The 26553-nt window shown below is 50.8% G+C and overlaps 8 protein-coding genes across 8 annotated transcripts; 3 read left to right on the top strand and 5 right to left on the bottom strand.

Annotated features, from left to right (window-relative positions):
* Window positions 1-2740: 2740 nt before the first annotated feature.
* Window positions 2741-4405, top strand: CABS01_02718 (glycosyl hydrolase family 43; the record flags this gene model as incomplete). The annotated part of the gene is made up of 2 exons (XM_060536096.1): window positions 2741-3292; window positions 3344-4405. 2 exons carry the CDS (start codon window positions 2741-2743, stop codon window positions 4403-4405), a joined length of 1614 nt encoding a protein of 537 aa, XP_060394008.1.
* A 4576-nt stretch (window positions 4406-8981) lies between these two features.
* On the top strand, window positions 8982-10151 carry CABS01_02717 (uncharacterized protein; the record flags this gene model as incomplete). The annotated part of the gene is made up of 1 exon (XM_060536095.1): window positions 8982-10151. The coding sequence occupies one exon, from the start codon at window positions 8982-8984 to the stop codon at window positions 10149-10151; it is 1170 nt and encodes a 389-aa protein (XP_060394007.1).
* Window positions 10152-11013: 862 nt separating this feature from the next.
* Window positions 11014-12876, bottom strand: CABS01_02716 (uncharacterized protein; the record flags this gene model as incomplete). The annotated part of the gene is made up of 4 exons (XM_060536094.1): window positions 11014-11477; window positions 11533-12410; window positions 12467-12619; window positions 12674-12876. 4 exons carry the CDS (start codon window positions 12874-12876, stop codon window positions 11014-11016), a joined length of 1698 nt encoding a protein of 565 aa, XP_060394006.1.
* Window positions 12877-16896: 4020 nt separating this feature from the next.
* CABS01_02715 (plasma membrane iron permease) lies at window positions 16897-18189 on the bottom strand (the record flags this gene model as incomplete). Its single annotated transcript, XM_060536093.1, has 4 exons — window positions 16897-17196; window positions 17256-17454; window positions 17514-17962; window positions 18034-18189. The coding sequence occupies 4 exons, from the start codon at window positions 18187-18189 to the stop codon at window positions 16897-16899; spliced, it is 1104 nt and encodes a 367-aa protein (XP_060394005.1).
* A 1171-nt stretch (window positions 18190-19360) lies between these two features.
* CABS01_02714 (multicopper oxidase) lies at window positions 19361-21489 on the top strand (the record flags this gene model as incomplete). Its single annotated transcript, XM_060536092.1, has 5 exons — window positions 19361-19699; window positions 19792-20286; window positions 20378-20954; window positions 21012-21237; window positions 21288-21489. 5 exons carry the CDS (start codon window positions 19361-19363, stop codon window positions 21487-21489), a joined length of 1839 nt encoding a protein of 612 aa, XP_060394004.1.
* An 89-nt stretch (window positions 21490-21578) lies between these two features.
* CABS01_02713 (uncharacterized protein) lies at window positions 21579-22599 on the bottom strand (the record flags this gene model as incomplete). The annotated part of the gene is made up of 2 exons (XM_060536091.1): window positions 21579-22291; window positions 22359-22599. 2 exons carry the CDS (start codon window positions 22597-22599, stop codon window positions 21579-21581), a joined length of 954 nt encoding a protein of 317 aa, XP_060394003.1.
* Window positions 22600-23226: 627 nt separating this feature from the next.
* Window positions 23227-23859, bottom strand: CABS01_02712 (uncharacterized protein; the record flags this gene model as incomplete). Its single annotated transcript, XM_060536090.1, has 1 exon — window positions 23227-23859. The coding sequence occupies one exon, from the start codon at window positions 23857-23859 to the stop codon at window positions 23227-23229; it is 633 nt and encodes a 210-aa protein (XP_060394002.1).
* A 295-nt stretch (window positions 23860-24154) lies between these two features.
* On the bottom strand, window positions 24155-25371 carry CABS01_02711 (polysaccharide lyase family 3; the record flags this gene model as incomplete). The annotated part of the gene is made up of 4 exons (XM_060536089.1): window positions 24155-24412; window positions 24474-24850; window positions 24898-25017; window positions 25086-25371. The coding sequence occupies 4 exons, from the start codon at window positions 25369-25371 to the stop codon at window positions 24155-24157; spliced, it is 1041 nt and encodes a 346-aa protein (XP_060394001.1).
* Window positions 25372-26553: the final 1182 nt, after the last annotated feature.

The following is a 26553-nucleotide window of genomic DNA, read 5'->3' as shown; positions in this document are numbered from 1 at the left end:
AGGCCAGAACGATGTTTCTAGAATTTCAATATGAAATCACTCAATATCCCTTCTGTGCAATTTTTACATTTCATTAGGTGACGTGGCTCTCCTCGACTCCATGACTTTGGCGCCAGCGAGCTGACGATGGCCGAGCATTGGCGTTTCCGACCCGAAGACTTTAGGAGTTGGAGACAATAGCACATGTTAAGATGAAATTCGAATAGTAAACTTGGACTTAAAGCAAACTTACCCTCCACAGCCTGAAGTCTCCTGATAAAGTCGAAGTACTGGATGGCTCCGTGTTCGCGACCCAGCGTTGACGGGTTATTACACGGAGCATATAACCGGGGCAATCAATCAAGGTTTGAGGCTCATTCAAGGTCACCCCACCCTCACCGTCCGAACCATCGTCTCATCTCTCGCAAAGCCTGGCTCAACTGTTTGCATCGAAATTATCTGCCTAAGCATTTCTGCTCACTCACTTCCCGATAACACCAATGCCTAGAGTACTCTAGATGACTTTAAATGCTCAACTTCGACAGTTACTTGATGGTTCGAAATATTGGGATATTCCTTCACATCCCGTAGACACGATGGACGGCCTCTCCACTTTCGACCGAAAATCGTCTAGGGATTTCCCAGATCGGTCTCGGACTGATGAACTTAGACTCCGTGTGGAGATCGCGGAGGGGTCCACATGCCCCAAAGCCACGCCATGCTACCCATGAGTCCCGGGCTTTCCGATCAGTTCGCCGTGTAGCGACCTTGAGGCGGTGCTCACTCTTTTTACTAGGACAACGTTCAAACGGACAAGAGAAAACCCAGGAAAGCGGTAGCCACAACGAAAATGCAACCTCGTGTTGTCCGAAAAGGGGTCGTGAAGGGGGCAAAAGCGGACCAGACTTCCCATTTCTGCATTGAAAGCCTTGTCTGCATATTGCAATCCATCGATCTCGCTGGCATGTTGCTGCCAGCCATACAGTCTTGGCGCGAATGCCCTCATGATTGCAGGCCGCGTCAAGCTCGGCAGTCTATTTTTGAGAGATTCTGTGGGGTTGAGATGCTGTCAAGCTTTGCGTCTAACGGCGGGTTGCTTTTGTTCAATCGCCATCGCCGTACTCTCCGAGGATTCGCTAGATTGAATGGATTCGCCTAGAAGCTTTGGGGAGGGTGGCTTTCTTAGTGGAGGCGATTTGAGGAATTACGTCTCTTTGTCGGATCATATCCGACGTGGCATCTATTACTTCTAAGCCGCGTGGATCAAACTATTTCATGCCCACACAACAGTGGTCTCTTGGGCACTCTCTGTTTTGGAGACGATTGTCCCATAGCCGGGAAGAACGTTCGTGGCCAAGCCAGCTACTAATCCCATCTATAAACCCTCTCGAGTGCTTCGTCAATCGGGGCAGATGAAAGTCTGAGCTTGTTATCGGAGAAGATGAATTCTTCGTGGGTCACAAGTACGAGGATACAGCTTTGATGGAGCAGTGTAGTGCCCACCCCGCCCTTGATTGACGTGCTTTTTCAAGCTTGCCATAAGAGGACAATGGCTATACTGGACAGATGAAAGTCGTCAATTAAGGACATCCTTATGCTCAGAGTATGTTCACCATGACTTAAATTCATGCTAGTGACTAGCAGCGCTTTCCGGGCATGGGCTACTGCTCTGTTGAATATATCGCATCACCAAATTTGAAGTGGATATAATGAAGAGTTCTCGGATCATTCTGTTTCTTTCATTTCCAAAGGCTGTTGAGGACCGCAATAAGGCATGACTTGGCCTCTGGAAGCAGACCCGAATTTTCGCCCCTTTCCCAACAATGACTCGTAAACTTGGAGGCAACCGCGCGCTTAGCATTGATGCAGGCGACATCGCTCAGAGATTGTCACCTCATTTACTGATGAGAGTCATTATGTAAGTAAGGTAAGATGAGAAGACTGAGGGCAGGTCAAAACTGTTGGTGCCCGGAAGTTGATGGAACCAAATCGATGACGGGTTATTCGCCCTTGCTGAAGCGGTCAAGTACACAGATAATCCAGCTTGATGACCTTCCCGATGTACCCCTTCTCATAGCACCCTGAATGCGCTCCAGATATCATCGCTTGCTCTGTCTTACCCTTGCAGTATTTTCCATCCCATACAGCCCTATGGATCATGTCCGTCAAGTCAACGACTTAGAGGTTTATTCAAGGTATCTAGTCAATTTGCGGGCAAGGTAAGCGAGCAATCACGCCTAGGGAATCCGTCGAGATGGATAGAGAAACTTGTATGGAACTCCGTTGTCGACTTCCTAAATGCCATTACGGCCATTATCTGTCATCCTGCAAAACGTGGCTAAGCAGTCACTTCACTGATCAATGTGTCTGGACGTCGCGACGATGATCGTGGCCCGCTTCCCCGCATGATGCTGGAGAATCTCCGTCCGTTCCCCTCACCTCATCAGTTGCATCCCCAGCCTCCGCCTTTAGCCGCCCCAGATCAACCCCAACTCGGATGTTGCGCACCAATTGCAAGATGGATCTGATCCGGGATCACACTTCGCGCAATCGTCTTATTTGTGCGCAAAGTGATCGTTTCTCGGCGTTGTGGAATAGCTCACGTCGATCCGTGTCAACGAGTGGGAAGAGAGCTAATATTCGGCCATGATTGAGGCCATAATCAGCTAGCTTCGGGCACTATAATAATAAGCTTATCACGACTGTGGTCGTCTCTTGAGACTTCGGTACCGATTCGTTATGATCTAGATCAGCCACCAACATGATATTCTCCCTCCTTTCAGCCTTGGTGCTAGCGGCCTCTGTGGCCCTAGCCCAGGATACCTCGTTCACGAATCCTGTTCTGTGGCAGGATCTTGCCGATTTGGAGGTCATTCGCGTCAACGACACATACTACTACACGGCTTCGACGATGCACTATTCTCCAGGGGCACCTGTGCTCAAGAGTTACAACCTTGTTGACTGGGAGTATGTGGGACACTCGGTACCTGAGCTCATCTTTGGAGAAGAGTACTACCTGAATGGCAGCACCAGTGCCTATGTAGGCGGCATTTGGGCTTCTTCCTTGAAGTACCGGGAAAGCAATGGCCTGTTCTACTGGTACGGTTGTATTCAGTCTGGCGGAATGAAGACCTGGATTTTTACCGCTAGTGATCCAGCGGGACCCTGGATTGCTCAACCCCCCATCGAAGAATGCTTCTACGACTTGGGGGTCCTTGTTGATGACGATGATACTATGTATGTCGCGTACGGAAGATACAACATCAGCGTCGCTCAACTCTCACCCGATGGGCTGCAGCCGGTCAGGAACGAGGTAAGTTCCGAATCCGGAACATGCAAGGGCATCTTTAACTTCTCTTTCTAGGTTGTGTGGGTCGACCCAGTACGATATCTGGAAGGAGCAAGATTCTATCACATTGGTTCCAGCTATTACATCTGGTTGACCAAGCCCGCGGATGGTCAGCATGTGTTGAAAGCAGATAACCCGTGGGGTCCGTACACCAATCGTACGGTTCTCGACAGGATGGCATCCCCAATTCCGAACTCCGGAACACCTCATCAGGGAGGCATTGTGGATACCCCTGATGGTGACTGGTGGTATATGTCATTCTTGGACGCGTATCCAAGTGGCCGCATCCCGGTTCTGGCACCGCTTACATGGGACGAAGAAGGCTGGCCTCAAATTGTTACGGATGAGGCCGGAGGCTGGGGCAAGACGTATCCGATGCCTATTGAGACGGAGAAGAAGGTGAAGGCAGCTGGAGCGTACACCGACAACTTCGATAGCCCTGTTCTCTCAGCCGAATGGGCTTTCAACCACAACCCGGACAACTCTGCCTGGGAGCTCGGCCCTGACGGTCTGACACTGCATACGGCAACTATCACAAACGATTTATACAGAGCAAGAAATACTCTTGCCCACAGAATCCAAGGACCAAAGAGCAGCGGCACATTCCGACTGAATCTTGGCAATATGGCTGATGGCGACGTATCAGGCGTCTCAATCTTCCGCGACGAGTCCGCTTACATTGGGTTCCGCAAGGAGGGCGGCACTCTGAAGCTTGTCGCGGTTCATAATCTTATTTTGTCCGAGAGCTCTGGGTGGCAGACGACCTCCAATGGCACGACCGTAGCCACGGCCACTGAGTCTGAAGTCGACCTGTCGGAGGTTGCCGATGGTTCTGTGGACATCTACCTTCGCATAGTCGCAGACGTCCACCCGACCTTTGGGGTTGAGGCAGATAACCCGAGCCAGCTGCTGTACAGCCTCGACGGAGAGAACTTCACCCAGCTTGGACCGGACTACCCCCTCCACAACAGGTGGCAGTTCTTCCTAGCGTTCCGTTTCGCAGTGTTCAATTATGCTACGAAGTCTCTTGGGGGTTCAGTCGTGGTAAAGGAGTTCACTCTCGATTCTGTAAATTAGCTCAACACTTCTTTGATAGAAATCCTCGTGACGAAGAAACTGGTCCGAATGTCACTGCGGAAACTGTGGTGCGCTGTTCCGGCTAGTATGACTATCGATATGAATGTGAGACCCTTCGTTGAGCCATTCCTTTCTGGTCGCTGTTCGTGTGAACATCTTCCTTCAGTGCTTTATGTACATTTTTTCGGCCTTCTCAACATGTTCTTCTGCGATGGGTCGTTCTTGAGGAAAGTCGGCTCATGGTCCGCACTCTGCAGTTTGCAAGCCATCGATCTCGAGGCAATCGTTTTGGAAGTCATTGTTTCGCACAGGGTCGGATACGATAATGCACTGTGTGAAAGAAGAAAGCACAATTAGCAAAGGGCAGACTTGGGACTGCAGCGGGGATGCTGGATCGTTAGCTTACTGCATCGCCTCCTGTGCCTTCTGTTAGCAGTCTGTTTCCACTATGGTGATACTCAAGGGAATGACTTACTCATATAGCCTTGGTCGTGGCATGCAGATGTCGTCCAGTCAACGCGGACTTTTTTGGATGCCTGTTCGCGACAGAAGCAGCTGATCTCCTGCTGGGCGAGGGTACCCGCCGCGAGGGTCCTTGGTGTGCGTCAGTATATGTATTCTTTGGCTCGACCATTTTCAGATGCGGCGTTCTTACGCAAGGAAGACAATATGGGTTAACATCTTTGACGCTTGGGGTGACTCGACAGGTTTTGTCATGAAACCATATCTCACTGTTCAAGCGGCCGGGTGTGGAAGATGTACTTATATCCCATCCTTCCATGGGACACATCTCTCTTCAATGACTGCGGCGCTGTAATCAAATCTATTTGTCTCTGAGGTTTTACTATATCTAAGTAAGCGCTCAGATATGCCAAGCTGTGCGGTTCCTGATGGTCTAGCTTGGAGATAGTGATGTTTTGGACGAACCATTGTGATAGACTTTAACTTAGAGGTAAGACACAGGACCATCCTGACTTGCATCGGTCTCGCAAGCTCATGTGATAGGATGCAAGGCAATTAATCTCCACCAGAGAGGCTTGGACCAGAGACCTCGAGTCATGCTGCTGAGGATCGTGCCGAGATGAGGCTGTCTAACCTTTCACTCTGGCTATCAAACTCTCGGAGTGCTTTAACCGAGGATGACTTCTCTTTGAGACTCGATGAGTGTTTTCCAGGCGTCCGGCGGCATAGCTGGAAAGGGAGCCGCACATGTTGGAGAAGGCTTTCGCAAGAAGATGTGGAAGACATAGTAGGGCGAGTTGCCAGCGCAGTCATTCCCAAGCTCCATTCCCGCGTACCTGGAATGAATTTCTTTGAAATCAAGCTCAGCACCAAAAAAGCACAGTCTTAAGACTGTAATCAGGGTACATTCGTAGTAGTCGGTTACCAAGGCTAGCCCAAGCGTCATCTGTTTGCTTCTTGCCTTAACAAATCGCAGGACTGAAAGTTAATGCAAGCCTGCCCTTTAGGAGAACTGTCCAAAGTGAGTCGCTGTATCACCTACGCATAGAATCATGCCAATTGACCAAGAAGAGCGGCCGATATGATTCTGACTGATATGGGTCTCGGCCAGGGGAAGTGAATCAAGGAAACTGACTATTTCTTAATTCTAAGACGAAAGGGATAGTTCGCACAACTCCAACAACAAAATTAAATGTTTGATATTGCGATATCGTCTGGGAAGGTTGCCATTCTGTAAGCGAAGAGAGTATGTTTTCAATCACGCACTTGTCATCGACAAGGTTGTGCTGAATGTATTTTTACTCGATCAAGCGAGCTGAATCCAAGGGATAAGGCTCAGGACATCCATTTTCTGGTTTACTTCAAATCGAATAGATCACAATGTGACCAGCCCTCTAGGCACTCGATAAAGATTCGCAGCCAGATTCGGCAAAAGGTCTTCCACGATGGGTGCCCAATTGACATGAAACAGAAAAGAGAAGGATACTAGAAACATCGAGTCAACTACGCCATAATCCTGAAGGCCTCGCAGCATTAGGTAGGATGAAGACATTTACTGAGCCGCGGCTGGATGTCATTGGGATCATTGAACTTTCAATGATGAAGAAAGAAGGAAAGAAGGAAGCAAAGAAACAATTGCCAGTAAATAAGGAAAGAAAAAGGTCGGATGATGCTGTGCCATGGCACCCTTCTCTCAGGGAAATAGTAGCCGGAATCGTATCAAGATTCATAGCTATCTGTCACTTGGTCAGCGGAGTATCGAAAGTTCCCTTGCCTTCGGCAATTGGGTTTGGAGCCTGAAGTCGGCCAAAATGCTCCATGGAGCCAATCATTGGATAGCCCAGGCCAAGCTGCAATAGCTGCTCAAATTCACTCAAAGGCCCACGAGATTTTGTTGAGCCTCCTGAGATATTGCTTTCGTTCAAGGGTATGATGTGCGAATACGATGGTGTTCCACGATTAACCCGAAGTTCTGTTGTCGCTCTTCGTGAAGAATGCCAATCCAGCAGCTTCGATCCAACTTTTTCAGCAACAGTGCAGTCCTTTGCTTCTCCTTCATAGTAGCCATCGCCTGTATTCGCGAAAGACCCGTGACCGAATTTGGCTGGAGCATCCTTTGGAACGGGATAGGAAAAAGAATCGTATGATGATGCCATAGCTGGCAATGCTTTGTTTGACGTGACGGGCGTCGTAGGATACTTGAATATTCCTTATTCGATGTTCGATAATCAGCTCGGAGGACTGTTCAAACAATTGAGATCAAAGGCAGGCTGTCAAATGGAAACGAGCGGTCGCGCAGCGAAGGTATGGATGGTGTTTGTTTGATCTTGCCAATGGCAAAGTCTGCTACCACCCTAACGTAAGTTAGCCAAAGAGCCTAAGATGGCAACATGCAATAGATCGCTATCAACAGTGCAATTGGGAGATACCTCAGTGAGATCTGAACGTTCAGCACAACGAATCTCTCTGCTTGGGAGCATGTGGATGTTTGATGACGTTGGGGATGGCGGCAAAAGGAGATGGACTCACCGTCCTGGCTAAGGTACCTGTAAGGAAAAAGGGATGTAGGCTGTTCTTTTCGGAGAATCATGATTTTTGGCAAAGTAGCAGCGATTATCTAGATTCTTCTTTGAGATTCCGAGCAGTTTCAAAAGACAGGATGAAAAGACAGGATGATCTGAGGACTTGCAGCAGTTAGAAAGATCTGGTAGCGGGACTGCCCTGCCAAGAGGTGGTTGGTTCTCTGACCACGTGCTGCCCTTCTCGACGCATTGTGCCCACACGCCCCAGACAGCCACCCGCAACATCGAGCTAGATATTTCCACACTCCTTGTCTTAGGAATCTTCTTTTCCGTTTGAAACCTAGGCCACGATATATTGCTTACTGACAAGTTCCCGGAAGTAAATGTACACAGTAACATTCAAGACGTTACCAGAACTTGACCAAGTTCTTGCACAATGGTTAAGGCAGAGACTTTGAGAGTTTGCTTTCAATCTTTCCGAAAGCTGATTTTTGACGGATGTAGTATTCCTCTAGCTCCATCAAAGCCTCGTGCCGGGAAGAAAGCTGGGACAGTGTGAGCCCCTGAGACTGCGAGACACCTCAAAGAAGCATCAATCATCGCAGCGTTCGATACGAGGAGAAAGCGCCACCCGCCAGCCCATCACTGCCCACCCTGTGAGACTTGAGCCTAGAGTGGCAGGATAGTCACTTTCCTACATACCGAGTCATCATCTATGTCAGGGGCTGTGTTACGCTGCCTCGCTTCTAATACCGTACGCGCCAGGTGTAACCGCCGCCGTCTTATGCGGATCTTCTGTCGACACGAGAGAGGCGCTGGGGCTGCAAAAGGTCTGGACTCTCGAGTGCTCTATGCGAAGCCTCTACGGTCGATGATATGACTTCAGGGACATTTGAGGCAACGTGAATCTTCAATATTCACGGGATGATATCCACCAATCAAGGTATGAGTTACACATCCAGGCATCTACAACTTGGAATTCTCCAATGGCAAGTGGCTTATGGAACGCGTCAGCAGAATAGCATTGGTTATGTGGGTATCATTCAAAGCAAGCTTCGATTCCAGGAAGTGTCTGGTAAGTGTTGTTGAAGGGAGTAAAAGTATAAGTGAAGTTGGCGGTACAGGTTTCTGGACCAAATCTGACAGACAAATAAAGTATCAGTAGTCAAGTCAAAACTCTCGCTGTCGGGGAGATGAGAGGTCCGTCCAGTACGGAGGAGGTCACTGGCCATTTTTAGGCCCCGACGATCTGTGCCGCTCTTGTAGCCCCTTTCCCCAACTGATACAAAATTAAGACCTTGTCCAGAGCAAAACACAGCCTCAATGGGTGCGGTCTAGTATTAGGCCATTTTTGGCTTGCTAAGCTACGCGTATGTGAGGTTGGAGTAGAGTGCGCCTGTCATGTGGCGGGGAATGAGACGGCGACTCAACCGGGCGAGTCTAGGGAAGAGGCGCTGTCCCTGCATCCAGGTCTAAGTCACATTCGAACGCAGCCATTGTGAGCTGCACATAAATATAGATGTTGAATCCCGCTTTCAATATTATGAATTTGAACAATACTCAGCTCATTGCGTTTCGGCTTGGACAACAGAATGCTCGATATTCCCCTCGAGGACCTCCAGAACCGTGGTCCCTTTGAATCCCGTCGACCTTATTCATCGATTTCGGATCCCAGCGGCATACATCGCAAACGCCAGACAATGGGGAATTTTATCTTGATTCTATCCTATGCCATCGATTGGGTTTTACTCATCGCATTTGCCGTGGCAGGCCTGCTGCTTGGCAATCTGTCGCCACAAAAACGGCCTTTTAACCTGGAGAACCCAGATATCAGCTTTCCGCTTCACAGCGATACCGTTTCTGTGACGAATCTACTGCTCCTGAGCGTCGCATTACCGATAGTTGTGATCTTTGGAGTAGTCATACTATTCGTACCCGGGGGAACAGTTCCCAGAGATACTCCAAGGTCCCTTGTCTGGAGTAGGAAGATTTGGGAGGTGCACGCAGGATGGCTGGGACTCATCCTCTCGGTCGTGACGACCTGGTTCATCGTGAGCACAACAAAGAACCTACTCGGGAAACCTCGACCGAATGCATTGGCCCGCTGCCAGCCCGATCTCGACAATCTGGCCCGGTACATTGTTGGTGGCATATCAAACACCACCACCGTCGCAATGGGACAGCTCGTATCGGCCGACATCTGCACCAACCCTGACAAGAGTGTTATTGATGAGGGGTTCCGCAGCTTTCCGTCTGGACACTCATCCGTCGCAGCTTCAGGACTCATCTATCTCATGCTCTTCTTGGCGAGCAAACTTGGGGTAGCCGCGCCGTGGGCACCTCAGGGGGTACATCTGGGGCCTACCCATCACTCTGCTTTCCCTTCGCGCATCGATGGGGAGAGCTTGGCGGGAGAAGGCCAGGCGGGCAGGCTCCCTGAGCAGGTCATGCCGTTTCGAAGACAAGCAGCAGCTCCACCCATCTATCTTGTGGTCCTCACCCTTGTTCCATTCGCGTTGTGTATCTTTATCTGCGCTTCCAGATGGTACGACTTCCAACACCACGGCTTCGATATTTTGTTCGCTTTCGCTATCGGCGCTACCTCATCTTACGTTGCGTTCCGCTTCTATCATCTACCTATTAGTGGAGGCGCTGGCTGGGCTTGGGCCCCTCGAAGCGAAGATTCCGCTTTCTGGGCGGGTGTGGGCAAACAAGGATATCGCCACAGTTCAACCAAGCTTCGGCAAGATTCTGTATGCTGAAATACATTCCCCGTTTAGTACATTCGGGCCAAAAGACTTCAGCCGAACCCACCAATCATCACATTTGTATTACAAGTAATGGTGCAGACTAGCACGCATTGATGTACAGTAGGTAGAGATGGCTTCTCATTTCATGGTCAGGGGACCAAAAGCGAATACCTGCTTGGGGAGTCAATCATAGCGTTGATAGCTTGTATCTAACATGTTACACGTCACATTTCAAGGTCTCTTTCGAGGAATCTGCCCAGGCAGGTGCTGATTTGTTGAGATATTCGACCTAAAGAGTATTCGTACTAGCTGATCGTTTGAATGTGAAATCTCGAAGCTGTCAAGGGGCTCGGATTTAGCTCCTAGATGCCCGGAGACCGAGCGAGGGGGCACTTGTCATGTCTGGATTGCCAATCCTGCCACAACGACCGAGCTCTCCGCTCACACCAGCTAAATTTAGACCCATGCTAGGGAATCAACTAGCCATGGAACTATGGGAAGCCGTTTCTTTGCTACGTTAGAGGTCATCAATAATTTCATAAGGTTTCCAAAGCTGGTCAGATTGCCCACGTGCTCCATGCCGGAAGATGGTATACCGTTTTCTATCCCATGCCCGGATCTTTACATCGTGCAGTTCCGAAAAATTGTGAATCTCACTGGGATTAAGAATGAGGCTTACAGGCGAAAAGTTCATGGATTTAATGGTCACCTCTATGAGTGACTAGTGAAACATCTTGTATCATACTGAAGTCGCTGCGATGAACACTCCTGTCGTGCTGGTTTCTTGACCAGTCATAAAAGCCATCCGTTGTCACGAATGTCCACGGCTTTCTTTCAAGCCATGGTCTCGAAGTGTATACTCGAACCCCTAAGATTACCATCCAAAGTTCTCGCAGTGTACTTCGATGCTGATGTCGCCAGTGGCGATACAGTTTGCAGCTGCGTTCTGGACAATCTCGGTCAGTGACTGCGGGCCGCAAGCAGCAATCAACACCCGTTGTCCAGGCGCAGTTGACTGCAGCGTTTGAGTGATGGCCTCCCCAGCCCGCAACTTGTCGAACTTGATATCGCACAGCCCCTCAAGACCCAACGATCTATCTCCCTGTGGTACTGCCGCAGCCGAGGGGAGAGCTTCCTTGTTCTGCTCCGCGCCAGACCCGGGTAAAAGAGCTTCAACCTTCTCGTTCGGTGACTTCAGAGAAGTGGGCGACGAGACATTTTCGGACGACTCGCTCAAGGAGGCCGTGGAGCCCTCTCGGGTAACGTGCAGTAACACGTTCACCCCTGCGCCGTGTTGGCTCAGTGACTGAAGGTGATCCGTGAACCATTCTAGATTTTCTGTCACACACGTCAGCGTTCACTCCACACGTGTCGTTGATCGAGTTAGACAAACCCCTCTTTCTGACGGCCCAGATAAAGTCAACACGTTTGTGCGATGCAGACTCCAAGTGCTGTAAGAGGCTGGTTGCCAGGCCGAAGGTAAACGTCGCCCCGCTGCCTCCGGCAATCAAGACCACCTTGTCGTAGTTCTTCGGGTTAGGGAACGCTCCATAGGGTCCGTCAACAGAAGCCCACACAGTTGTACCACCCTCGGTGTTAGCTAGATCATGCAAAGCCTTGGTGAAACCATCATAGGAGCTGAGGACCAACTCCAGCCCCCCGCGAGGGGTATTGGACACGATGGTAAAGGGGTGTGTTTGGAATGGGCGAACACCGGGAATCCAAACGAAGCAGTGCGAGCCGGGAGTAGCACCCGACAGAGGCTTCTTGATGACCAGACGAACACCATTGTCTGGCAACCGGTAAATGGTAGCGCTGTTGTTGACAAGGTTGTACAGCATTCTCGACCCCCGAATCAGACGGTCAAGTCCCCAAATTGCGGCGATGAAAACCATTGCCACAGGGATCTTCCATATCCAGTAGGGCCTGTGAAGCCCAGTGAAAATAACGGCCAGCAGGAATCCCACCAGGTGGCTCACATAAAACCACTCGTAGCCAAGATTTCTTGCCAAGCCCATGAGCAGGAGGAGCATGGCAAAGCCTGCGCCAATGCCCTCCCAATTTTGCACTTCGAGCAGGGTGCTCCACCGGTCCTGCATTCCGTAGTATACCATGTAGAAGATGGCGTGAAGAAGCATCTGAAGTACGGCCGCGTACCCGGCTAGACGGTGGAAGAAGTTGAGTCTTTCGTAGGAGTGTCCGGTCAAGACACCGAGGGGGGTATTTTTCAGACCGAAGAAGACGCAAAGCGCCATGTTCGCCGTCGACATCCTGTACATGAAATGTCAGCACCCAACAAGGTGGCAAAGGGACCCTTAAAGTCTGACCATCCAAATCTTGCAGCAAAATTGCTCATCTTTGCCTTGTCAACATGATGAAAAGACATGACAATGTTGACGCCGACGAAAGCAATAGTCAGCAAGGCATGGCCTCCCGTTGGAAACCCCGGCACCTTGCGAACCAGTAGGCTTCGTATCTTCCTGCCGGTTGTTAGGGCTGATCGAGCGCCAAGTGATTTCTGACGATAGTCCTACATAGAAGCCTTGGCAAGGGGCGATGACGAGCCAGTTCTTGGTGACTTTGATGTTCTGCGTTTGATCCATTGCGCCCAATGGTAGATAACAAGAGCCGCAATGACACCTGCCACTACTCCCGCATATACCTTGACATTCCACTCATTCAAGAGCTGTCGTGCGTTGGGCGGCTTCGGTTGCTTGGCTGCACGGGATTCGATCATGTTTGCCAACATTGAGTGTTGAACAAAGCGTCCAGTCGACAGCGATATTGATATGAGCAAAAGTGGCACACTCTCTCGGACCAAACTACCGCACCTTAAGAGGATTTGGCGAGTTTCCTCATACACTTATATCAGATCTCGGTAAAGAAAATAAGAAAATAAAGCTCTGCCTACGTATCAATCTAGCTCCAGCAAAATGGTCAAAGTGCGGAACGTTCATCCCTTGTTCCACTATCAGATGCACTGATTTCAATCACGGACAACTTCCTTGGTCGAGAACCTCATTTTCGTATCATGTTTCCACCGAAAATACCGCATCGCTCGCGAGACTGCGAACATCGGACGGCTGAATGTGACATGGAAAAGTCAATCATTAGCTTCATGATGGCCCTGATTGGATCTAATCAGATGTCTAGATAATCTTTCGCGCTAGAGCCACACACGCCGGCGGGTTAGGTTCTGGCCTGGATCGTATCTTGAAAAGAAATGACTCGCTTTCGATGTCGATCTACTTACCAGTGACTTGTGTGACTTATTGACTTCTTGACGCGAGAAAGGAGATTTGAATTCTTCGGGTAGGTGCCAGTGGGTATCCAAGAGACCATGAGGACCCACGAATATGTCCAACAAGTTGCCATGTGTGAGGTTGGTAGGTTCGAGGACTCTACGCTTACGAATTCTATCGCCATCTGGTACCCACTTGAAGGCTTTCTTCACGTACGCCCCCAACAATTCCCAAGGTTCCAGCGGCTTTGGTGGATTTGATAATGGACCACGGAATGATATCTCGCCTTGTGGGCTCGTTAGATCTTTCTGATTCCGTCCTTGAGAAAAACACGATCCTAACTTTGCCGGAGTCATCGGAGGAATTGCGACGGATAAAACAGGCTAGTAAAAAGTCTGTTGGGCGGCCGCTTGGGACCTCGTACGTCAGAGGAGACTAATTGCAGGGTCCAAAGCCTAATTTCGGCAGGTTGTCACGACAAACGATGCCTAAAGCAACCTTTTTCACTATCCTAGTATTTTCCAAACCATGGAATATTGTAGATGCCATGTGAAGGAATTAAACTACATCATGTATTCCCGTCAAACAAGAGCCGACGTGAACACTTCTCTGCAGTCAAAGAAGGCTCATATGAACGACGGTCGTTTGGAGCCGTGTCGGTTGCGTATCAGGACTTTGGGCGTGGAAACAGTTACCGTAGAAAGGAACGAATCATCGTTGAGCGAAGGAATGAATGTGGAAGTTGCTTGTCATAGTTTTAAAAAGCGGGTACAGCTCTCCGCTCCACGTGGATACTCGAAACTAGGTCTGAGAAAGGCATCTGGGGGTGTGAACAGACGCTACGGATACCCATTCGACTCAACCAATCGACAAAGCATTCAACAGCCGTGCCAAAGTGGGATCGGGAATAAAAGTTTTTCAGCCCATGTTTTTAGTCCTGCTAATCAGAAAACCGTCCCGGCTTCAGCCCCAACCGGTGCTTCGGGTCTGTCCGACTTGGCTTTTTGGGGGGGGGGGGGGGGGGGGGCACCCCGCGACCAGCTTTTTTGCACCCCCCCTGCCGCCCACCCCCCAGCTCCATCTTGTGCGTGCCCGCCTGACCTGGGTGGTGTGCGCGGGGGCGGGTGGTGGTGGGGGGGGGGGGGGGGGTGGGGGGGGGGGTGGGGGGGGGGGGGGGGGGGCACCACTTGACAAGCTTTTTTGACCATAACTCCGAGATCGCAACTCCGAGCAGTTTTGAGCTCGTACGACCGAGCCCTGTCTTTTAGTCGCAACCATGTTTCTTAATCATGTCTGACATTACCTCACATTGGCGGTTGCAATAACTTTAGATTTTGGAATAGAGTGGCAAGGTCCCCGCCATGTGTAAAAGTCGCTTGCAAGAATTCAACATGCTCTAGCTAGTTCTAGGTCACAAAGGCTCATATCTCATTTTCTCAGAAAGACGGTGTTAATGTAGTCCGCCGTGACCTCACAGCGTCTCGTTGAAACCGGGCGGAACGCATGTTGGATGCATGAGATAAAGAGCCTCGGGTAACCTTTCTTGGGCCACTTTTGTACAACACGCAAATAGGCTATTCCGCGTACTTCAAGATAACGATTACAGACAAACGTCTACACAGTGGGACAAGATTGGGCCCTTATTCTGGATTTCTAAACAATGACCCACGAGAAGATCGTTCAAAAGCCGACTAAATCCTCCTGTTGAACCAATTACAAGAGAGATCGAGCCCACGTGTACACAGGGAATCTTTTGGTGTCTACTTACTTACTGTGAAGTTGATAATAGTGTTGGTGGAGGGCGAAATTCTAGAAACATAAGGCCTGCGGCTTCGTGGATACCTCGAGGCAAAGTGTGCTCGTCCATGGAATTAACGGACTGTACGCAGAATTCGCCATGCTAATGGCTAACATGACCACGCGTCCTGGCAATCCTGGCACCTAATGTAGGTGGCCCTTCAAGTGTAATCCACCTGGAAAGCAGTGCGGTGTAATTCAACTGAGGCCACACGGCTTAACCCGGGCGCACGCGGATATTCGGTGTTAGAAGGCATGTCGTTCGCCCCAGAAACCGTCTAGAAACAAGTATGGAGAGTAGGCAAAAATAAATGAAACCGTGGGGACTTACAACGTAGTAGCCGTGGACGCTTTTTCCAAGTTGTGACTATGATGGTTCGACCTCGAATCGATGTCTCTTTTGAGATGACACGGGTTCTTGCAAAGACCCTCTCATACCTGCCGAATCCCAGTGAAAGTCGGTAAGGATCAAGGGGTTGGAAGTGCGATTTCGGTGGAGTTTTCCCAAGCCAATACCAGTATAGATGGATTTGCTGACAATCGTGGGGGTGTAATGAAAAAGACGGACTCTACAGGGGACTATGGTTACCAAGTTCTTGGGAAGACCTGTAGTGAAAGCAAGAAGGCTGGCTGCCGCATAGTCCCGGCAAACCATCCGCCTTGGCTTGCGGGGAGATGTCAGGAAGATAGTGACCAGGTGCCCGACTGTGGACACTGATCGCCCATATTGTCGCCGACCTATTCGCACATAGTCTACTAAGTATCTTTGTCATGGTTTACAGAACAGGCAATGAACCCCCAAGAAAATGGCAGTGGTCCGAGTTGAGCATGGCTTACTAAGTTCGAAGTGGCCTGGTATCTATCGCCGAGTTGACACCTCGGAAGGCCGAGGGATCATAGCTACAGCCTACGCCACGTTCTGGTCAAAGTCCCACCCGGGAGGAAGCCCGCGTCACCCAGTCGCGTTTGATATGAAGCAATGTCTCTGCGTACCCGTGGAATGACATCGCTTCGGCCTCAAAAAGTCTTCTGATGCTAGTGGAGGTTGGGTAAATATCCCACTGAAGTTACTTTTTCTGCATTTCTGCAGCTCCCCTCAGCGGATCCTCCTAGTCACACGCTGTAGTCTTCCTATCTTGTAGAACGCTACTATCCGAAGGATGGTGGGCCGCTGGGTCCAGGTAGAGGCTAGTAGATCTAAACCTATGCCTCATGCAGGTGTGGCTGTATTCCTTACCGAGTAATGCGATGAGAAAACATTTCATACCATGGCCCCGTACGATTGCTCGCGTGTTCATGGGACAACATGGAGCGGGGTCCAAATGCTTGGCTGGGCCACGAAGGGCATTGAAGGCTATCCTCTAAGGAAACTGCTAGAAATTAAACCAGTGACACGTCTGAGGAAAGGATACAGACTGAGTAAACAAATATTGTCCAACATAAGAGCGGGTTCGCCACATGGTTGATTGCTATAGACTTGGACTGAAAGTCGTCGAAGGTTTGAGGCTAGTGAAAGAGGCAAGAAGGTTGATGACTATTCAGATATTTATTTGAATTACTAGGTAAATGAGCCAAAAAATCCAGAGTATTGGTATAGGGACCGAAGTCTTGAGAGTGTGTGTGCCCCTCCACCAAAGTTTTCGTCCCCTCCATGGATGAGATCCGGCAGCACAAAGATCTCCAAACCAAATAAACCCCGAGCCCGCCATCGTGCCTAATTATTTCAGTGCGCTTGTAGTGGTTGACATATCCTTCTTGGGTTCGTTGACAGAGTGTTCAGTAGGCGTAGATGTTCCTGGCATTTCCTCAGCGGACTCGACCTTGCCAGCAGTCTTTGGCTTCATGAGGGGCCAGTGACCATTGACTTCGTGGAATCTCAGAAGCACAAGCCAGCAAATGACAAAGATCCAGTAGACATTATACGAGATGACAGATCCGTAGGTGGCAGAGTTGTTCCAGCCGAAAATGGCATTCAGGAGACCCCAGCCACCGCCACCGTTCAACTGAGGGCTGCAGCACTGCAAGAAGTCAGTCTCGCGATCACAGGTCCCATTGCAGCGCGAGTTTGGGTACTTACGTTAACGTGCCAAACACTTCTGTCGATATCGTAGGATCCAGGACCTGCGCCAACCTCAGCCGCATCACCACCGACGGCTGTGTTCCATTCCTGTGCTTCGAAGAACCACACGGCGCGCGAAAACAGACCAGCAGCGACGATGTAGAGCAAGCAGGTAGAGGCGACGAGGAAGATTTGAATCTTGGAAGTAGATCCGCTCCTGAAGATTTCTCGTTAGAGCCTTCTGGCCGACCATTCTGGTGTGATAATAATTCTTACTTGTAGAGGAGGTAGCTCGCAAAAACACCAACGATCAAACCAACCACGACCGGGAGGGGTACGGCAGTAGCAGGTGCTGCGAAAGTGACGCCGAAGATGAAAACGATCATCTCAATTCCCTCTCGCAAAATAGTGATGAGGGGTAGGAAGAACATGACGTATTTCTCCTGGTTCCGCTTGAATCGAGAGCCAAACGTCGAGGTCGTTGTCTTTGCTTGGGGCTCCATGGCCTTGGCAAGTTTGGCGCGCCATTTGTCTTGCAGCTTGCCAACTCGAAGGAGAGCAACTCCCATGAGCGTGATAATGATGGATGCGAAAAGAGCAAACGAGCCTTCGTAGTAGTATTCGTGCGCTTGCCAGCTGTCTCGACCGACTCCGTAGAAGACTCCGATGATAGCGGCCGCGACTATGATGCAGAGGGTGAGGCCGAGGGCGGTTCCCATCCAGACCTGCGTCGCGTGACGAATTAGCATAACGCGACGAAGTTCGCAAAAGGACAAAACCTAGGCCAAGACTTCACCTGTTTACGAAGAGCTTTGTAGACAGTGACATCGCGTCCGGGGCCTCCGAGGGTCTGCTTCAAGAAAGCGAGGAGAACAGAGACAATGATGCCAGTCTCCAAAGACTCGCGGAAAACGACGAGGAAGACGGGGACCGAAAATACGTTGACGGTCATCTTGCTCGTGATGATGGTATCAGTGTGAACCTGTTGGATGAAGTCTATTTCGGAGCGAAGGTGGGAGGTCTCTTAGCCGAGATCGATGAGGCGATGAAAGTCTTTATCAATCTGGCTTGCTGATCGAAGGGGAGTAGTCGTGCCTATCGGATCGAGTCTGGTGCTTCTCCAAGCCGAGCTCGGAATCGGAGGGGTCTAGGTATGTCGACACGGCAATCATCGGAGGGCAAAGAGTCCAGATGAACCCACCAATACATGGGAGGTCGATATTGTAAAACTCTGCGGATCTTGGAGGTGTGCTGATTCTCCTCCCATCACCTCAGGGGTGGTTGATGGAACGATTAGATTGGATTACCAGGTCCGAGCTGGGCAGGAAACAGATCGAGAAGAGCGGGTGTTTCTCGGCTAGTCCTATCAGGTATTTTCTCCTCCAAACACTTGCGATGATCATTGGCGCTCAACGTGAGTCGTAACACTCGTACTACGCTGTTAAAATTGCTTCTACATCCAACACAGCGGCGCTCAAACACAATCCTGGTAGCCATGTCGTTGAATGTATCTCGACCGTACCGCTACAAGATGGATCTAAATGCAAGCTCGAACCGAAGATGTCTCCACAAACGCAGGCCGGTCGTGTGATGGTGGGGGGCGACGGGTGGAGGAGGCCCCGAAGGGTCTCCCGGTGCTAAGCATTTCTGCCCTACTAGTCTAACCCCGGTGCTTGCTGATCAGATGGATAAGATAATTGAGTGATTTTTGTGCCGGCATGGATTTGGCTTTACTTCCATGGAAAGTGGCGTCCCGGAAACGTTGCCTCTGAGAGACCCTGTTCGTCTAGAGTCGGCCAGCCTCCGGGAGGGAAGAAAAATCAGATGACTCCGATATGTCGCCCGACACTCCAACCCGTTCAACTTGAGAGGATCGAAGACTGATATCGGCGGCAACGGTTGCTCCTCCTATCTTCCCTTCTTTCCCTTGCAGTAGGGTGCCACCCACCTCGTTTCCTGTCGAAGAGCCAGAGATAAGTTCTCGTCTTCCTCTCATCGGCAGCCAGCCAGGACATCGCACTCCTCGCCAATTCCCATCGCGGCTACTTCTGTCATTCGAGACAGCCTACGGAAGACACGCCATCGACCATCTTCACTGGACCATAGAGTGAACTGAGGTCGCCATGGTCAAGACTCTGTCTCTCGCGCTCGCGTGCCTGGCCTCGCGGCTCGCTGCTGCAGCGACAGTCAACTACGACTTCACTGTCGGCTGGGTCACTGCCAACCCGGACGGTGCTTTCGACCGCCCCGTCATTGGCATCAATGGAAATTGGCCCATTCCCCAGATTGAGGCCAACATTGGCGACAATATTGTGATCAACGTGCACAACGACTTGGGCAACCAGTCCACTTCGCTGCACTTTCACGGGCTGTTCATGAACGGGACCACGCACATGGATGGTCCGGCCCAGGTGTCGCAATGCCCCATCCCGCCGGGCTCATCATTCCTCTACAACTTCACCGTGAGTAGTCACACCTTATAACGTTATAGTTCGCATGGCTACGAACTCTAGCAACGGAGTGTTTACTAATGCCAATCTTCACGGTGATCCAGATCACCCAACCGGGCACATACTGGTATCACTCGCACACCATGTCCCAGTACCCAGACGGACTCCGCGGCAGTCTCATCATCCATGATCCGGACAATCCTTATGCCGGGGATTACGACGAGGAAATCGTCTTGACGCTTTCAGATTGGTACCATGAGCAGATGCAGAACCTCATCCCGCCGTTCATGAGCAAGACGAACCCCACCGGCGCGGAGCCTGTGCCAATGGCAGCGTTGATGAATGAGACGCAGAACCTCACCATCTCGATCCAGCCAGGCAAGACCTATTTGATGCGCGTCATCAACATTGGTGCTTTTGCAGGACAATATCTCTGGTTTGAGGGGCACAACATGTCTATCGTCGAAGTTGACGGTGTCTACACACAACAGGCGACTGCTGAGATGATCTACCTGTCCGTCGCCCAGCGCTGCAGCTTCCTTCTCACAACCAAGAACTCCACGGCCGAGAACTTCGCCATCGTCAGTAGCATGGACACGGTAAGCTTGAATCTTCCAGAATGATGCAGACAAATAGGGCCGTTCGTGAAGAAACCATCTCAAATGCTAATGTCGATATTTTCACCTCCAGACATTGTTCGACACTTTGCCCGATGATCTGAACTGGAACGTCACAGGGTGGTTAGTGTACAATGAGAGCAACTCACTTCCGGGGCCAGCATTGATCGATGAGCTCAATCCTTTTGACGACATGACGCTGGTACCACACGACGAGTTAGCTCGTTTCGGAGAGCCAGACCAGACCGTTGAGCTCAACGTCATCATGGACAACTTGGGTGATGGTGCCAACTATGCGTTCTTCAACAACATTAGTTACAAGGCACCAGTGGTTCCGTCATTGTACACTGCACTTACAACCGGTGCCGATGCGGAAAATGCCGAAGTCTACGGCGACTACACCCACAGCTTTGTTCTGAAGAAGGACCAGATCGTTCAAATCGTGGTCAACAACCTGGATTCCGGTCGCCACCCGTTTCATCTTCACGGGCATCACTTCCAGTCTCTGTACCGTGGTGAAGAAGAGAGCGGTACTTTTGCAGACTCAAACATGACTGAGAGTGACTTCCCCGCCGTCCCTATGCGCCGCGACACTCTCGTCCTCTGGCCCGATGGAAACATCGTCCTCCGCTTCAAGGCAGACAACCCAGGTATGTCCTTGCGATATGGTTAAAACTGGGATTTATACCAATCTTCTTTTCATCTAGGCATCTGGCTGTTCCATTGCCACATCGAGTGGCATGTTACCTCGGGGTTGCTGGCGACCTTTGTTGAGGCACCGCTGGAGATCCAAAAGTCCCTGACTCTGCCGCAGAACCATCTCGATGTTTGTGCAGCTGGAAACGTGCCCGTTGCAGGTAACGCTGCCGGCAACACCAAGAACCTTCTGGACCTCAGCGGCCAGAACGCACCTCCCGATCCGCTCCCGGCTGGGTAAGTATCAAACCCCTCACGGCCTAGATGTACCTCTAACAGGATTTCAGATTCACGACCAAGGGAATTGTCGCGTTTGTTTTCAGCATCATCTCAGGCGTTCTGGGCATCTGCGTGGTTTGTTGGTACGGCATGGCGAACCACGTCTCAGAGACCAACAACCCCGCCGCTACGATGCTGAATGTCCAAGAATCATCCGGCTCGGCCACAGAGGGCGAGACTAAGCGACCTGCCGGATCGACCGAGAACTAGAATGACGCGGTGGATACCCAAACGATACCTGTTTCTTAACAATCCTATTTAATCTATTCTGGTATATCCAAGCACTTTCCATCCCAGCCCTATCCAGGCAACTCTGCCACTGGAGTCTTCGGCGATTGTGCCCATCCTTTATCTAGTTCCAATTTTGGACTGCCCCTGTATCCAAAGCCCGCTGGTTCGAATTTGAAGGGCCGGGAGGTGCCGTCTAACTCGGTTGCTTCGGACTCTGGCCGCGCCGAATTCGCTTCATATGGCTTGGCCATACCGCCTTCGTACCCATTTCCCTTTTCAGTCGCATTACCCATCTCTGCCGCCCCCGTTTGTCGCAATTTCCTTCTGGAGTACCATATGTATATCAAAGCAGCCATGAGGACCAGGCACCCTCCCGCGATACCAACGCCGAGTCCGACTTTGGTAGTTGTCGTCAGACCCGCCGTATCGTCTGATGAAGAGGTTTGTGTCGCAGTCGGCTGTGACGTTGTGCTTGATGCTGTAGTTGTGGGAGGCTGAGCTTGAGCGGTCGTCGGGGCAGGTGAAGTTGGATTCGGGGTTGTATTGGGCTGTGTAAGAATCGGGACATAGCCAGGCTGCCAGATGACGCTTCCTCCAAGTGAGGTCGGAAGCTGTACAACGTTTTGGAGGATCGAGGAATCGGTGAAGGCGACGGTTCGGGATGTTTGTGGGCACCAGCACACGTCTGCTGATGTCAAAGTCGTGGGCTTCGCCGATTGTTCGCAAGCCACCCATTGTTCTGAAGTGCCGTTGCAGTAGACTAGACCTGCCCATGGTTGATCTTGATATCGAATAGTTAGTCTCATGCCCATGGATACATCTCTCTCATCATGGCGACTTCGACTTACCACTCATGGCTCCTTTATCCGGACAACTCGCGTCTCGATAGTCTGGGTCGCTACAGCCCGCGAGATATGTGATTCCGAACCGACCATTGTAGCAAGCGTGGCTTGACAAGCACATGTCGCCGCCCTGGCAACAAGTCTTGTACCCAAGGTCTGCATTTCCACACGGAAACCATTCTCCCACCTCGTCTCCTGGTCCGTGGTAGCATGTACCATTGCTGATGTAGGGATTTGACGAGCTCATGATGTTTTCCTGTCCCACATTCCTCCCCCGTCAACAAGATTTCCTTCGTTGTCGTCGCAGTCCACCGGTAGACTTTCGCGGATGTGCTCTTGTCGTGAGGAGAGAAGTTCGTGAGGGGCAACAATTCGGCTCTCACTTGCCACGGAGAAAAAGAATGGCTGGGACGGTGACGAACAACGCGGGAGGGAAAGGGTGGGAAAGCATTGGTAGCTATATCCCTTGCGGTCCTAATTATGACGGCGTGGGCCATGTCTTAGGTTGGCTGGTTGGACTGTTTGCCAGGGCAGATTGCCAAGGCCTGTTGGTGCAAAGAGATGCAACCGGTCCCGTGGACGAACACTTTGTGCATCATCACCCCAAAAAAGAAAATGATCAACTTTCTACCCCCCCTTGGAGCTGAGTCTGTCCGAAGCCGAGACTTGTCACGGCTGCTGTCAATACGAGCCCTGCCAGCTTTGATGCGTTTTAGCTCTAGACTTTTGGCCTTTATCCGACCAACAGAGGTTTCTCTGGAATGTAGCCAATGATGCCAAACGCCGTTTTCAATAGTGGAGAACGAAGTCCTCTGGGACGAACCGTTTGACGGTTTCGAACGAACAACTCTGTTGGTTTTGCATGGTGCCACGCTCAGCTCCTGCACGCAGCTACCCGTTGATTACTGCGCCTCCTCCGACAATTACAACTCAGCAGGGATTTATTGCAAATTCGTTTGCCTTCCAAATTCTCAGCTGCAGTCTCGCTCCATGCGGCCAGCACAGCTTCAAGAATCAAGATGCGTCGTTGCTCAGTCTCCTTCGCCGTTGACGGTAAGCGAGGCCAACGGGTGCGACCTGCATGAGACTGACGCGGGGACATGCACCGATGCGACCATTGACGCGGGCTACTTTGAAGGCTCGCGGCCGAGTAAGACATTGCGATACAGTAGCGTGTTGTCCCGAGAGCAAGGGAGGCTAGCAGGGCTTGGATGTGACGCGCCAACTCAATACCCATCCGGACTGATCTCGGTGTCCGCAAGGAACAATCGATTTTTGACATTTGGGGGGTCACAAAGACCAACAACGTGGTTGCAGGGGAGAACATGTATGGTTTCCGGATTGCACCGGAAGTCGGCACGCATGAAAGGTGGTTGAATGACCATCTCCCCGACAGACTAGGTTCTATTGAGAATGATTGCATGACAAGGCACAATGATAAGAGCCAACTGAGACCTTTTCCATCTTCTCCTGTTCTCTGTTGGCTTCGTATGACATCCAACTCCATCGATGTCGCGATAGCCCGAGGGCCGTGCCGGCGAGGTGGGTATCGGATTCAGTGGGTCACTCGGGGCCGGGGCAGTCGGGCTTCCGGGTCCCGGCAACGAGATTCGGTCCCCAGAGAGGGTCGAGGAACTCCGACAGCCACATCTAACGTAATCAAATGATAGATCTGAAAAGCTCATCTTCTTAATGTTGTTTATCGATTTGTTTGGGGAAATTAGTAATGATATTGGTCAACAGTGTCATGCCTTCAGCACCACATCGCAGTCGGCCTTAAAGCCATGTCGCATCTGAGGCAATCAGTTGAATCCATCCGGCCAGTAAGCCTCAAGCCACTCATATGGCTCCTCGGGCTCGTATGCGTTCTCCACAGTTCCCTCCCACTCGGTGATAGCGTCTCTCGTCTCGTTGTACAGGGCGTACTTCTGATCTGGGCCGGTGCCAACCGTGATTGGAACAGTTTGCATGTTGTTTGCGATCTCTTTGTCGACCATCACCTTCAAGTCTTTCAGCTGAGTGTTCTTGATGCGAATCTCGTCGCCGTAGTTAGGGTTAATCTGTTGAGGACAGGATATCAGCCGCATGTCAAAGACCCAGGCATAATGATTGGGTACTCACGATGCCCATCCTGTTGCCATTGACTGCGATAACGTTCTGAATGGTTGCATTCCGCTTTGACTGGTTCAGGCAATTACCGCAAGATTGGTAGAAAGTCTGAGATATAACATTAGTGGGATTTCTAATCATGGTGAGCATAGAGAGAGATTTGACGAACTCCGAATCCATCAGCATAGAAGCCAGTGATGTTGTACTTCCCGCCAAGCGAGTTGTCTTGGAATATCTTCCAGAAAGGTCAGCAATCTTCTTACTGGCCATGGCGCAGAGAGAAAGGCCGACCTTGTCAGTGGCATTGCGAGCGCCGCCACCAATCACTCTCAGTTGAGTGTTCAAGCCCTTCGAGGTGAGGGCGTCCTCACAAACATCCTCCCACCACACTGTCACACAATCAGCTTGGCACTTCTAAAACAGAACACTGTCCCACCATTCTCAACCCATGCATCGCCCAATGCATGGATTCCCTCAGCCTGGTGTTTGCCAATAATGACGTTGCGGATTGTCGAGCCAGGGAGAAGATTGAAGACCGCGTCGGCATCCGTTCCCTCTGCAATGATGGACAGAGTTAGTATAGGTTCTTGGATCATAGCAGAATCACACCGGGGTCAAACATACCAGCTTGTTCATTGCAGCTGCCTTCAACACGCTCGTAACGCTTCATGCCTCCGTCGAAGACCTGCCCAGGAAGGATGTACATGGCTTCCTTAAGGACAACAGTCTCGTTCGGAACCGGGAACTTGGTGACAGGAAACGGGAACCGTGGCGGTGGCCGTTCACCAAGGTCGCCTTGCGTCGCATCTGCGGATCCGCCTGGGCCATCGCCTTGCTGGCGACGCTCAATGGCAGCGCATTGGGCCAGAGCAAGCAGAAGAGAGAAAGCTGATGCGCTGTTGACCTTCATGGTGACTGCGGTATGCAACGATCTCGGTGAAAATATCAGGTCGCGTTGAGAGCGTCAAAGGCCTCGGACTTTCTGCGATCAATCAAGAACCTGAGAGAACAATCTTCACCATTCAATGTAACCCGAGCCTCTTGCAGATCGTTGCGCTTCTTTTATACCTAATTTTTCCACATCTTTCACCTTTCAGTCCAAACCTCTCAGAGCTCTCCGAGTTGCGTGGTTGATGGATGACATAGCTCCAAGAGCTCACATCCAACCCCGTCATTGGTGCTACCCTACTAGATCGTCAAAAACCTCATGGGAAAGGGAACATGTAGGAGAGGATGTAACGGAGGATTGAAGGTCAAAATTCCCATGAATCAATGCTCGAGGATGGGCTTACAAGCCCCTTGGCAAAGCTTGGCGTTTGTTGAGATGCCCACGCTTGAGCGGTCTGGTGAACGCCAAGCTGATGTCCCAGCTGGCCGGCGCGACCCCGGACCCGCACCCCGCTCATTATTATTGGGGAATCGAGAGAGGTGGGATTTTCCCCAGGAAAAGAAAAGCTTGGCTTCATGGGTCGAAGTCTGGATGCCTTCAGGCGAGGCTGACGATCTTGCGGGGAAACAAAGATTGACGTCGTTGGGGGTGCGGGGGCGGAGATGATAATCTGGAGATCATAATCTGGAGATGATGATCTGGAGAATCCAGCTGTGACCAGCAATAAATTGCTAACTTGCATCAGACATTATTGGTCAATAAGTAGGGCCTCAGTGCCAGTCGCAAGAGTTGTCTATCGTATCTTCAGGGCCTCGTCTGGAAGCAACGTTCTTCATTTTCTTTACGAAAGAAGAGTATTCGCACGACAACCCCAACATAGGATTATTGGGATGACGTATTCTCAGTCAATAGACCTGGCGAGACTGATGGAAGAGGCTTATCATCTAGGAATAAGTCAAAACGTGATAAGAGTTATAGACAAAAGTTGGAGAATGTGGCGTCGTGATGGTTGCTTGCCAAGCCATGTACGCCATGCGTTCTAAGTGGCACAGGTACTCGCGTCTCTCATTGCCACCACTAGAGACAGTAGAAGAATACTTGGCAGGCTGCGAGCCAAGTCTCATCTGCACTGGCTTGTCTTTGCCCCAACCTTTCAGCATCGCGAAGTCTTCCATCAGGCCACCAAGGATACTTACTGGGGAG

This window comes from Colletotrichum abscissum, assembly GCF_030869225.1.
Source record: "Colletotrichum abscissum strain IMI 504890 chromosome Unknown Scaffold_5.1, whole genome shotgun sequence".
NCBI lineage: Eukaryota > Fungi > Ascomycota > Sordariomycetes > Glomerellales > Glomerellaceae > Colletotrichum > Colletotrichum abscissum.
Note: the sequence above shows the minus strand (reverse complement) of the source record. Positions and strands in the feature narration are given on the sequence as shown.